Below are 14,210 nucleotides of genomic sequence, written 5' to 3' on the forward strand. Positions count from 1 at the left end.
ACCAGTTTTAGAACTGCAGGTTTGTGTTAAGCAAATGCTGGTGGGGAGAAAAAAAATCACTCTTATTTTATTGTCATTGTATTACACTACAATAAAAAATTTGGGGTCAATAACATTTTTTAATGCTTTTGAAAAATGTATGTTATGCTCTCAAATATTGCATTTATTGGGTCAGAAATACCAGTAATGTGTAATATTACAATAATATTAAAATTACAATTTATTACAATTGTGTTAGTATAATTTAAGTGCCAAGTGATCCTTCAGAAATCATTCTGATGTGCCTGGTGCTCAAGAAACATGTCTTATTATTATTGGTTAAAATTAGTTGTGCTGCTAAATATTTTTGTTGAAACAATTTCTTTGTGATTGATTAATAGAAAGCTCAAACGAACACCTTGTAAAATAGTATTTTCAAAATAGTTTTTATTATAATATTAATGAATGCCTTTATTGTCATATTGTCACTTTTGAGGAATTTAATGCATCCTGGCTGAATAAAGGTATTAATTTCTTTAAAATAATAAAAATATTTATAATAATAATAGATCTTACTGACTCCAAACTTTTGACCAGGTAGTGTATGATTTTGATTATAGTTATTGTATTATTGTTATGAAAAACTGTCAGTATCGGTAATTATGTAAGAAATTAAGCATCAAATAGACAGTAAACAAATTAATATGAATTCATTTACATAGTTTAATGAAAAATCATTATCTCTTTGTCATTAATGTAATCCTGTACTATAAAAGCAGGTCTGAGAATATCAAACCCAAGTCATTTTGTCAATCCTTTAAAACAAGCAAGTAAAAATTCCACAATATCACACCCATACATGGACAAACAGAGTAACACTTTGTACCATATGAATTAAACTGATATCTGTGCAAAAGGAGATCAGACACATGTATACATAATGTTTGTACTACATGAGAATTTATATATATATATATATATATATATATATATATATATATATATATATATATATATATAGTCTTTACAAGATCTGTGTGTAGACATACACAAATACAAACAAACACATACATGGACATGCAGTGCATGCATGTGCAAATATAGATTTATTTTTTGATTAAATAAAATATATGCTTCCCAGAAGCACTTAAGAGCTTAGGTGTCCTATACATGGTATAAGATCATATAAAATAATAAAATAATTAATTACAATACAAATAACAATAGTTACAATAAGATAATATTAAAAATGGACAAGCTAAAGGTACATTGGTAAGTTGACGAACATTCCCATTTAGGTTTATTACCCAGACCAGGCAACTCTGCCCATTGTGCAAAAGGGCAGACATTTCTCAGGGTTTATAAAGTCACAGAACTGAGATTTCTATTTCCAGAATGAGTACATGGCTCAAATTTTAGTTTCTGGACCCTCTGTTTGGATTGGCTGGAAGGAATTGCGAATACGAGCAGCTTCATCGGCACAAAGGTGTCCGAATGCTTTGTTATACCAGTCCGGAGTTCTCCCTCTGAAAAAAAAAAGAGTACAGCACATGACATGTATGGATTTCTATGAACAATGTGGTTACAGTCATAGAATTATATTTGTGTGTATGAGAGAGTCGGTCAGATATATTTACTCACTTCAGGTCCACTCTGCAGATGTGGGTGAGTCTGGACTTGCCAGAGCCACAGGGCTCCAGCAAGTAATTGGATTCCATAACTATAGCTCTGATGCCCCCTACAGGCGGACTGTCCTCATGCTCAATAGACAGGGAGACCAGAGAACACGTCCCCCGCGGCAGATCCGTCCTCCACGACCTGAACACAAACATCAGTGGAACTTTATAAAAAAAATCGCTGTCATCTTTTATCTATGTTGTAAATCTATCCACCAATCCTATTACTGATTTATTGAAAAAAAATTTTTTTAGGGTTAACACTTTTTTAGACCAATTCATTTTCTATAAGTTTCCAGTAATCTATTTTTGCTATGTAAGGACATTTCTGTGAGCTATATGAAATGATACAACATAACGTTACTAGTATTTTCTACACATATTACAAAAATGTAATATATATATATATATATATGTATGTGTGTATATATATATATATATATATATATATATATATATATATATATATATATATATATATATATATATATTGTTTACTAATTTACATGGCTTTCCCAGGTCTGAAACTACCTCAATTCACCAGAATTCCCACATTTTACATGAGTGTGGGAACCCTTTTATCTCAGTGGTTTAGTCAGTGTTCCATAAATCTGTAAATCATTTTTTTTTAATAAAGAAAGGACGACGTCATTCCCTCAGTGAACAGACAGACCCACCTGAGCACTACAAAGTCTCTGCTGGGATGAGGAGCCATACAGTTGAGGACATACTGGAACACTTCCGTTTTCCTGTCCAGGACCTCACACACTTTCCAATTCATCAGATCCACGTCCCACAGATGGCGTTCCCGAAGAACACGGTTTAGTACCACAGACGGAGGGGCTTCCACCTCCACTGAGACCCTCCAACGCCGCAGAGGGTTCCCATCACCCACCTGGAGTTAAACCAAAGAACCTCACTTAGTATTTGTTTGTAATATTATCTGAATTTTCCAGTCATACCTTTAATATTAAATGAATTTTCCAGTCATACCTTCTTATAGGACAGCTCTGTGTCGCTGGTGCTCTGACAGGACACCCAGCCTTTGGCCTTTTCCCGTGTTTCTTTGAGGAGACCCTGCAGCCTGGCCTCCATGAATGCAGGCCAAGAGCCTTCATCTTCCGCCTCTTCCTCTTGATGTTGCCGCTTGCAGAGCTCCTCAATGGTGGGAGCCTGAAGCTCGGCCTCCACATAGGAGTTTCGTGATTGTGTTACCATTCCATGTGGAATCTGAAGCAAAATAAAACAATTAGGGACAAAAAGAAAAAATGCGAGTGCATTGTAAGTAAAGTTTAGATGCGTGTGTGTCTCACCTCAAATAAGCGGTTACACTCTGTGATCATGTGAACCAGGCCCTGAGTGGCAGCCAGGTTTTCATTCAGGTCCTTTTGGTCTGGCCTCCCTGTAGCATACTTTTTCTGCATCTGCATAGCTCTGTAGACAGAGCAGAAATTTATTTAATTAAGATGACAATAAACTTTTCATTAAAATAAATTTCAATAACTTAAGACACTTTATAAAAAGTTAAATCATTTTATTTTAAAAAATACAATGTAATATTATTAAAATAATAAATTTAAGTCAAGTAATACGTTATTCCATATTCATTATTTGAAAAGTTTCATTTGTTTGGATATATAATGATGACATTTATACATTATATATGACAATAGATTAATAGTAGATATGTTATCTACCTTGGTGTAAGATTGTCCTTCTTCAGGATGTTGAGATGAAAAAGCGAAGGTGCCAGACACACTGCAATGTTCATGGGCGTCATTTGATTCTCTTGCACTGAGGATGTGACATCACTCAGGAAGCAGAGCAGTGTTTGCAGTACCTCTCTGTTTTCATCTGACATCAGCATAATAGCCGCCTGCACAGCCTGCAAGCGCTGCTCTTTGGGCACATCTAAAGAGGAAACAGGGATCAGGTGACTAAAAGGAATCTGTTTTTCTCTTCCTAAATGCATGAGAATTACGTAAGAGAGGGGTTAGAGTTGGGAAGTTTTTCTTACATTGATAAATGTGGAGGAAGGTTTCACCCAGTATGCTGGTCAGAAGTGGCTCAGGCAGATCCCTGAAGAACTGTTTGACCATGTCGGCCACATCATACGCAGACTGGTCTTCATAGCTGACATCATCGGGAGAATTCTCATTCATCTGTCTGAGAGCTTGGATACGAGACTTCACTCCTGACTTACGAAAAAGACCCACCTAGAAAAGACCATTTTAAATAGTGAATTTTCTAGAATTTTTTAGGATGTTGAAAACAAGAAATTGTACATTAGAACTGAAAAAAAGAACTTAAGTTTTTTTTCAAAATACTGTTTTCAGATTGCCATTAGATTTTTATACAGTTTTACTGTTGATTTGATGACCCTGACTAACCTGGTCAAGGCATTGGCTCCTGAGGTAGCGCAAAGCCTGCTGGACACTGAGAGGTAAAGGTTGACCAAAGCGTTGCACATGCACAATCAGTGGAACCCCGAACACATTCTTATCCTTATAGTCTGGAACCTTGATCCTCTTCATAAACTTTGGCACAGACCTGAGAGATACAAAAAATATATGTGTATGGGGCTTTTATACCATGTAAGCGTCTACTTCCCTGGGGCATCTTTTATATTTTATGTTTTGGGACAGTCATCGACAGGCCAACATGTAATAAAAGTAAAACAAACAATAAACAATAATACTCTGAATGAACTGAAGTTTTCATCAAAGTTTTATCAATAGCAGGGTGCATTAGTGATTAGTGACCAGTAGAGGGCGAATGAATTAAGATTTACTGCTATCTTATACTAATCACAATGACCGCTAGAGAAGGAAGCTTTAAGCTGCAGCAAAACAGAAGCATAAATCTCATAGGATCTGATCATTTTTTCCAACAGATTCTTACCAGGTCCAGCCATGTTTGTTGGACATGGAGTATTTCTCCATAATGGCCGTGAGACGGAGCAAGGAAAATTTCTGTAGCAGGCTAAGCTGGGCCGCAGATTGGCTGGCGATCTGGAGAGAGGCGACCGAATGGCTGAGGCGGTTGGAAATCTGGAAACTAGGCCATCGCAAGCTAAACAAAGAGCAGGGAACCATGTTAGGGATTGGGACAAAGGAATGGCTGACTTTGAGGTGACAACCACCCAAAAATAGCATTTAAAACGACTACATAAAGGTTTTGGATTTTAAACAGTCAACCAATCCTATCAAAACTTAAAGTTCCCAATGCAACACATATACTGTAGCATACCATTGTTAGATCAGAATCTTACCGTCTTGGTCTGGTAAGTGAAGCCCCGACTCCTGAGTCTCTCCTTTCCCTCATTCCTGTGAATTCTGATTCATTAAGTGACACCCCATCCCTGTCTACATCACCGGGGGTTGCCTGACCCTCCTGCACTGAATGTCCCTCAAAATCCAATGTGATCTGACTGGATGATTGCTGGTTACCTTGCCTTTGGCCAACAAGTCCAACTCGGTCCTTCCCCAAGTTTTCACTTTTAGGCAATACATTCTTCGACCAGTGGTCCACGATCTGCTGCAGTCCATTAACATGCTGCAGAATATCATCCAAATGTGGGAAAAGGTCTTCCTTTTCCAAGTCTATGAGGTCACCGGTGCTGGCATAGAGGTGCGAGCTGGGTACATTGTCGTAAATGCTGATCCGACTGCCTCGGGTGGAGCACTGTGTGACTGATTGAGGTTCTTTGAAGCTAGGTGGATGCCGAACATCCGAGTCCATTCTTGCCGAGTGCCAGTTGATGGAGATCGCCGTTGAGGGTGAGAGACTCTCGATGGACAGAGCTTTGGGAAAGGTTCCAGGCTTGTGATCTTTAGGTATATGCACCACCAGATCCTCGTAGGAGTAGAACTCATTGCGTCGGTTCTGCTCAGCCACACGCTTACCATTGATGAGACTGGAGAACACATCCAAGTCCTCCAGGTACATCCCACTGCGCTTGTGATCAGCCTGATGAAAGTTGCGTTCCTTCATATTTGGCGTACTGACGGCACTCCCGCTGGACTGGCTGCTGCTCCCTTCGCTGCTAGACTGGGAGGGCAACCCCATGCCGGAAGGTGGATCTGCAAGACGCATGTCTCCATCGATGATGTCCACACAGTGGAGAGTTTTCACAGCCTGTGGTTCTTGTTGGAGAACTGGGGCACTTATAGCAAGACTCCTGTTCCCTCCACCACCCATTGCTCCACGTAACTGAAAAGCTTCCATGCGCCGTAAGAACTCCTTAGCTCGTGTCCGTCCTCTCTTGCCATGCTTTACAGGCAGCGAATCATAGCTCGAAAGTTCTGAAGAGAGATGGGTCACACCTAGTGATGTGTGGTCAGGCATGGCTGCAGAGTCCGAGCAAGTGCGGTGCGAACTGTCCGAGTCTTCCGGGCTGTGCACAAAATTACCCCCACTGCCACCGCTGCTCTCACTGCGGAGGGAAGAGATCTCCGGCTCGCTCAAGTCTGTCAGAACACTCTCACTGCTGGTCGTTGTCCGCAGGGCAGAGTTCTCCCCTGGGTTCTTGTTCTCCACGCCCCTCAGCAGGCAATCGATGTCTTGGAGCCTGGACCAGCGGCGACTGCTCCATTCAAAGGTCCATTTGTCACTGATGGCAAAGAGGTCATCTTCATCTGAATCTTCACTCTGCAGGTTATCAAGAAAATGTGTAAATATGTCTCTCTTTTTAATGCCATATCATTTACTACGTTAGCAATTCAGCACTGAACTTGAATACCATCCCAATCCTTTTTTTTTTTCACAGTCTCTGTTTTCCTTTTTCCTTCCCCACAATCCAGAACCCCCAGAGGTAACAGTGTAGATTCACTCAAATGGGTTTTTCATGTTTTCAAAGGGCACATTCCTTCCACTGTTAAATGATTACATAACCAGTGTGATATAACACAGTTTCTATTTAATATCTTTAAGTGATACAAAAAGAGATGGTATGCTTTAAGAAAGAAAACCGTTATATCAATTCACACAAAGACAATGCTTGTGAAATTCTCATATATCAAGTTTACTGTGATAATAAAGTGTTGTATGGGTTTTATAGAGATAGTACATTGTGGCATTTGGCACTGGTCACTATATAGCTTCTTTATAGGCATGATAACCATCCTGATTATAGCAGCGAAACCACTATAACATTAAATCACAAGAGCAATGTATGTACACTGCCATAAGGTTAAATAGAAATAATGTATCACTTACTTTTTTCTTGGGAAGGTTCACGTCAAGTTTCATAGAGGCACACTTGTTTAATGTATTCAGTCGCCTGAATAGGGAAGAAAATAGATAATAATTTAAAATCCTTTCCTTCCGACTGGCTTTATTTTGCATGGCATATGGCTTGATGTGGACACAATAACAGCACAGCCTTCCATGACCATTTCTAACATAATCAAGCTATAAGATCTATGTCCCTGCCATCCAACACTCAGCTCTGGTGAGCAGCAAACCTAATTAAGCACAATAATTGGCCAGTGTCCTACTCTCTCTTGTGCTCGCTTGCTTTTAATTGGCGAAAGCTTGCTAGCTGCAGTTGTCATGGTTTTCAATGGCCCTCGAGCAACTAATGTGCTGTTGATTCCAGCTGCCACATAGTCATTCCTCCAGGTCTGAGAGGCCTGTTTTTCCCCTCACATTCACAAAACCCAACAAACACCATAAGCGCTTGCTTCTCTTTGAATCCGCTCCCAAAACCTTCTGAAAATAGGTCACCTGCGTGGTCCGTCAAATATGAATAATGATTTTGGGATGAAAGTAAAGCAGCTTTCTGAGCTTTTGACAAAGTCGTGGGCTCAAGGTTCTCCTTGAACAAATCTGTTTGAATCAGCACTAGTTTCAGTTACAACTGTTCACAATAAAGGTCTCGAAGAAACACTGGAACATATCAATATTTCCAATACAAAGTAAAAGAAATAAAAGCATCCCTTCCTGATCCGAAAGCACTGGAGGAAGATTTATTAAAAGCTGTTAATGCTTTAAAGGGAATACAAATCATATGGAAAATACAACAACACATTGCGTGCCACAAACATGCATGGAAACCAAGCTGATGTTTGTTATTTAATAATCATGACATTTTATGACTCTTTATATTGTTCAGTGGTCTGTGTGTGTGCCATAACAGCAAAGACTGCAGATATAAAACAGAACAAAGTCATAACGTAGAGAACAAGCCCCGGTCAAGGGACAACATAACGTTTAAACAATCCGCTAAAGAAAATCTGACAATACTGGTTACAGTAAGTTAGGACATCATTATAGTTTTACCGTTGTTTTCATTGATTGCATTAAAATTAATTCTAAAATGTAACTTTTTTTTTAAGAAGTGTCATTGCTGGCATGTTAGTTTTTATTTTGGTAAAATTTGTATTAGGAATTTCACTGGTATTGCTAATAGCATTGTATTTTTGGTAAGACGAGAACTCTACATTTGGCAAAAGATTACAAAAGTTATAATAATACTTTGATGACTTTCTGACAATTTATTTATTAAATGCTGCTTGATTTGTAATGTGTCTTCATCGGCGAATTGTACATAGCAAAGTGTCAAAGAAAGCTTAAAGACTGAGCATCATCACTGGTGCTTGAAAACATCCACCACTAACGAACTCCTCTGTGCTCTTACTGGGCATGTCGTGCTGGAATTGTTTACTGACTTGTTCTCCTCCGGGCGCAGTAGAAAAGTGAGAAGTCAGGGGGAGAGGTGGGAATGTCGGACATTGTTTCCCACACAACAGTAAACAGGTTTGGAATTTCGATGAGTTGCTTAAGGGTTGTTTAGAGTCACAGTAGACCTTCTTAAGTACGCCCCTCTTTGCCCCCGATGCTCTCCTAACGGGGAAGTCTCCAAGGCAACCAAAGTCACTGGAGGGCTCTTTTCATCTTAATTTGGGAATTCAAATTCAGTGTCTAAACGTGAAACAGCTAACTCATTGAGAACATTCTGTACTTTATTTCTGGGAAAACATAATGAGTGTAATTTGCAAACTTTATTGAGTTAGTTGTTGCTTTAATCTTGACATTATTTACTTCTGAATTACAAGAAGATTGACATGACAGAAACTACAGATTAGAGCTTAATAGATGCAATGCACAATGACAGGTCCCAAAAGTTATTTTTTCTTTTATTGCTATTTTCATTATTGATGACAATAATGGTTGTAGAGAATGAAATTCTGCAATCGATGATTAGTTAAAAATCATAAAATTGTCCTAAGCAATGAGAGCAAGTTCTAAAAGTGCATTTATTTCTTCTTTTTGATTGTTGTCATTGTGTATTGCATCTATTAAGCTTAAGTCTGTTGTAGTTTCTCTCATGTCAGTCTCCATCTAAGGCAGAAGTAAATAATGTCATGATTAAAGCAACAACAGACTCAATAAAGTTTGTAAATTACATTCATTATATTTCCCCAGTACAAACTGTTCTCAAAGAGTTAGTTTTCTTCTTGATTAGACACTGATTTCCAGGTTCTACAAAGATTTGGCTATCGTTTGTGGAATTGTTTAGGAAGCACAGAAAACACCAAACACGCCACGGTCCTCACCGACATAGAGGTTCCACAAGGTCTTTGTCCAAGAAGTCATGGTCTTTCTTCACAGGAGAGATGTCAATTGGAAATTGAGAATCTGTAAAGAAACACAGGCATATTCCATTTCAACAATCAAGTTCATTACAGACAAACACTGGAAAAAACAGATGTCTTTCAGGGAGCTTAATAATTTCCCTCTGATTCATTAATAGGCCAATCTTGCATGTTCACAGTGAACACAGAGGAATCCAGGCGCCCACACACTTAAAAAAAACCCTGACAACACATTCTTTCCAGAGCAATAGCCAAGGCGAAGAGAGTAGCTAACTTGTTTTAGACTTCCAGATGCTAATAAAGTGAGACAGGGTTTGCCCCCCCAAAAACTGAGCTTGGCTTTGAGAAGCCATTACGTCTTCCACTGATTATGGTGTCCAAATTATGTAACGGGGTGACTGGATCCAGACCCTGCTGAGGCTGACATACCACTAGTACAATTAAATGTTTCATCATATTTTTTGCTTTTTTGGAATGATACAGAAGTAAAAACACAGTTTCAAAAAAAGGCACAGTGTTCTGGTTTTAAACTGCAGGAAATTCCAAAACAACACTAATGAAGAGATGCATTATGGGAATATTCTGTTCTCCACAATGATGCCGTATGAGACGACAATGACATATTAATATAAAAAATGAACAAAGAATGGGTTGTATAACAGGATGCCATTTTTCTTATATAATAAGATTCGAATTCAATTTTTGTCAAAAATGTGGATATAAAAATTAAAAAATAATAAATACTTGCTATTATATTTACATATACACCATTTATTATATTATATTATATTATATTATATTATATTATATTATATTATATTATATTATATTATATATTATATATTATATTATATTATATATTATATTATATATTATATATTATATTATATTATATTATATTATATTATATTATATTATATTATATTATATTATATTCAGATGTGGAAATGTACTTAGGAAATGGCTAGGAAATGAAAAATACATATCCCAGAAGAGAAAAATGGAGTGTTCTCAAAATTTCATCTAAAGACTAACACTCCAAGATCAAAAGAGTTTGCCAAAGGCAAGTGAAAACGGCAGTGTTTTGGGGGCAAGGTTATTGCCATGACCTCTGTCTCTCTTTGAAGATGTCATATTCTAGAATTTTCAAGCGGTTCCTCTTAACTAAAACCAGTTTTACCGATGACCCGTACATTTCGGATTAAAATATCAGATATTGGGGTATGAAAGTCTAAGTAAATGAGACCTTTTTGAGGTGGTATGAAAGTTTACACATCCCACCACAGGGCAAATGAATGGGCTAAATCCAGTTTAACATTATGAGGTCTGGTAGACATAAAAGTGCCCATTAACACAAGTCTGTCTCTAACGACACCGGAAACAAGATCCCACATTTAAAGCTTGTGTTTGCCCTAAATCAGGCTTACATCATATGATTGTTTCAAAAACTGAGTACCAGCCTTCCTCGAAACAGTTTTAACTATGGCTTTACAGTTGGGTGTGATGATAACATTTGCTATGTTTATGTTATGTAGTGAAGCGTTACCTTCAAAGAGCTGGGCGTACTGGGGGAATCCTGCCGCTCGAAGCCAGTCACAAGCTTCCTTTGCCTCGATTTCTGCAACACACAAAATGTTTGTACTTCTCAGTATCATAAAACATATCTATCTGTTCAATATATATATATACAGCTGCAGTTTGAAAGACTAAATGTTTGACATTTGAAATTTGCTGCATCCTAGTAAGGACACAGTATACCACCCGCATATTCTTTCATAGACAGTTATCTTCAAAACTATTTTTAAAAGCGCTTGTGTGCTCTTGGACAGGAAGAACGGGAGGGACGGAGAGAGAGAGAAACAGTGACGAGGTATTACATAACATAATCAGTTCTGTGTGATTTAATTATGTTTCCTTTCCTGCCACTGCATGAACAAGGTTATTCTTGTAGGTCAGGAACCAGCCAGGTTACAAGATAATCACACAGTCCTGTGAGCCTGTAAAGTCTGCTCATAATCAGGATCAAGAGATCAGTTACGTTTTGGCAACAGAATCCTGTTCATATAATCAAAGACTTTTACGTGGCACGTCCCAGCAGACGTCAGCTGACGCAGAGCTTATGGAGGGTTAACAATGCACAAGAATGTCTGAAGCTTTAAGTGATCAGCTCTGGAGTAAAGCTAGGAAACTGCATGATTAATATCATCTGCCTGAGAGCATGGAACATTCATAAATATATTGATTTGTGGGGTTGCTATGAGCAAAACAACTGGTTTAGAGTTGACCAAAAAGGTCAAAGACCGCCTGGTCATTAAAACACAAGAGTGTATCCCATTTTCGCAAAAGTTTCCTTGTCTACTGAGAAAAAGCACCTCATTAATCTCACGTTTCTTCAAAAGATCTCAGTAAGGTCTCAAACTGTGCTCAGATCAATAAGTTCAACCAGCTATCGACTTCCTCAAGTTCATTGTCAACAAATCACAATGAAAAACATCTACAAATGTAGCCTGCTACATTTTAATACCATCTAATAATAAGTCACATTCAGTTTAATTACAATGTACTTGTTTAGCACTTTTCACAATAAAAAAAAAACACAACTTAGAAATAAAATAGCCTTGAAATGCCCAGCAATCAAGCCAATAATTCCCTAAGAAGTTTAGATAAGATGAGAAAGAAACAGGGAGGAATTAATTTAAAAAATCAGCAAGTTTAAACCAATGCAGACAGACATAGAAACATAGACACCCATTGACATAATTTAGTGTGGGTAGATCCTGTTCAGTTAATTTGTCAATCAATAATCAATGCATCTTAACAACAATATTCTACTACCTTTTTATGAATCCTTAACAAAATATCTTTAACAACCATTCAAATTTCAAAATTCTCACCTTATTCAGCAATATAAGGTCACCTTCACTTATTCAGCACAAGTAAATTCAATAATACAGCACCACTGCTCAAAGCTCAATGGAGCCTGAATCTCATGCCAAACTGTCTGACGATCCAAATCACGTCCCGAAGGATCTCCCGCCCTTCAAGCATGCGGAGCAGTGTAGTTGCGTCAGAGAGCGAACCACCTGGGTTTCCATTCATCGTATTGATAACGGTGGTGAGAATTCCTGCGCTGCCTCCACCCCACTAAGATTACCACTCTTTTGTGTCACCTCCTTTTCCCAACAATATGGTTTGTTCACTTCAGCAGCTCCTGTGAGAAGGACTAAATGCTGCAGACGTCAATGGATATAAGATTGTTCTTTATGAGCCTCGAAGCTCTCAGCCTATAGCTACTCAGTACAACTATAACAGGGACCTCTGAGGGCTTTATCTTACAGAAGTAAATAAACGCATGTTACAAGCAAACATACTGGCAAATATTAGCAGATAATATGTCCTTGAGGATCAAAAGGCCATAATACAACTAACTACAAAATATTTTTTATGGAGCTATTTTTATCAAGCTTCTCCCTAAATATGTAACACTAACAATGTTTACTGATTGAACGAGCAGGTGATACCAACACTAAGTTTTATATTTAATTTTTTTTTTTTTTAATGTAATTTATTCAGTGTTCAGTCTTCAGTGTGACTTTATCAATTGACATGATGTTTAGATGCTCAAACATTTCTTATTATTAGCAATGTTGAAAACAGTTGTGCTCCTTTACTAGAATGTTCAAAAGAACAGCAGAAATAACATTGTACTAGATATACAACTTTTCTAATATTGTAAATGTCTGTAAATGTCACTTTTAACTAATTTAATGCACCATGTTGCTAATAATAAAAACATTAATTTAACAAATAATAAAAATAATACACTTTTTAATGTATATTATACATATTTTATATATATATATATACAAACACACATTTATACAATTCATCAATTCAATTTTGATCAGATTCATAAGCTCTCATGGACCTAAACTCTGCAGTCCAATAGCTATTTAATAGACATAACATTCAAACCAACCAATAACTGCTTTGTAGATGACAACTTAAGTAAACTTTAAAAGGCAATTCTTGTGTTAAACATTATTTAAATATGTAAAACTATTATAAATTATAAACATGCAATTTATAAACTCACTTGAGCATAAATGTCAAAAATGCCTTTTAATAGACAAATGAGCATCTATTTAAAAAAAAAAATCTCAAAATATCAGCTAATTGTTCATCTTAAGCAATGCAAAAAAAAAAAAAAAAATCTTATTTACACAACAACTCTATGTGGCAGTCAACATTGTGCCTGTAACTGAAAACTGAGGCCATTCCCCTGGTTCAACAGGAAGTTAGGGAACCTCCTTTGTGACTAAGCATCCATTCCCAGGAGTGCTGAGGGCAACTGTACGTCCTGTGCTGTACAGTAACACTCAAAGTGTAGCGGCACCTTTATCAACGTCAGACAGCTGCAGCCGGAACCCCAAGCTGGGAATTCCACGTCACACGGCATTCCATAACACTATCCCAAAAGCTACTATTTTTTCCATCATTGTCCTTTTTTCATAGAATCAGAAGGATAAAGAGCTCAGCCTGCTATAAAGAGCTTGCTGCCAGCAGAGAAACTCTAGCTTTTAAATGTGATCAAACTGCGTGCAGTGTTCAATGACTGCCACAACAATAACTTTGTAACATAGCACGGCACCAACACAATGCTAAAAGCAGAGTGCCGCTAAATATGTGAGAAACACAGACACCTTCCTTTCCTCATTGAATAACCTTACGTAAAAGGAGGTGGGATACGGTTTTCCCTCAAGGTCAGCCATGGCACACGCTGGCACTTTGGCAAGCTGTCACAAGTCCCATTAGGAACTTAAAGCTGCAGTAGGTAACTTTTGTAAATATATATTTTTTACATATTTGTTAAACCTGTTATTATGACCTGACAGTAGAATATGAGACAGATAATCTGTGAAAAAATCTAGCTCCTCTGGCTCCTCCCAGTGGTCCT

At 37.6% G+C, this 14,210-nt stretch overlaps 1 protein-coding gene across 6 annotated transcripts in view; it reads right to left on the reverse strand.

The window, feature by feature from the left end:
* Positions 1-678: 678 nt before the first annotated feature.
* LOC128028946 (stAR-related lipid transfer protein 13-like) overlaps positions 679-14,210 on the reverse strand; it is a 73,916-nt gene continuing 60,384 nt past the window's right edge. For 5 of the 6 annotated variants that reach the window (XM_052616325.1, XM_052616326.1, XM_052616329.1 and 2 more), the window contains 13 exons: positions 10,800-10,871; positions 9,215-9,296; positions 6,873-6,936; positions 4,927-6,305; positions 4,557-4,727; positions 4,046-4,205; positions 3,673-3,871; positions 3,353-3,566; positions 2,969-3,089; positions 2,649-2,885; positions 2,333-2,550; positions 1,621-1,797; positions 679-1,505 (listed from right to left, as the gene is read on the reverse strand). In XM_052616325.1, the coding sequence (XP_052472285.1) occupies positions 1,388-1,505; positions 1,621-1,797; positions 2,333-2,550; positions 2,649-2,885; positions 2,969-3,089; positions 3,353-3,566; positions 3,673-3,871; positions 4,046-4,205; positions 4,557-4,727; positions 4,927-6,305; positions 6,873-6,936; positions 9,215-9,296; positions 10,800-10,871 (3,212 nt within the window). In that variant the 3' untranslated portion in view covers positions 679-1,387. Of the gene's footprint in view, positions 1,506-1,620; positions 1,798-2,332; positions 2,551-2,648; positions 2,886-2,968; positions 3,090-3,352; positions 3,567-3,672; positions 3,872-4,045; positions 4,206-4,556; positions 4,728-4,926; positions 6,306-6,872; positions 6,937-9,214; positions 9,297-10,799; positions 10,872-12,147; positions 12,339-14,210 lie in introns of those variants that run through there. The other variant, XM_052616331.1, reaches the window with a different exon arrangement.

This window comes from Carassius gibelio, chromosome A15, assembly GCF_023724105.1.
Source record: "Carassius gibelio isolate Cgi1373 ecotype wild population from Czech Republic chromosome A15, carGib1.2-hapl.c, whole genome shotgun sequence".
Taxonomy (NCBI): Eukaryota; Metazoa; Chordata; class Actinopteri; order Cypriniformes; family Cyprinidae; genus Carassius; species Carassius gibelio.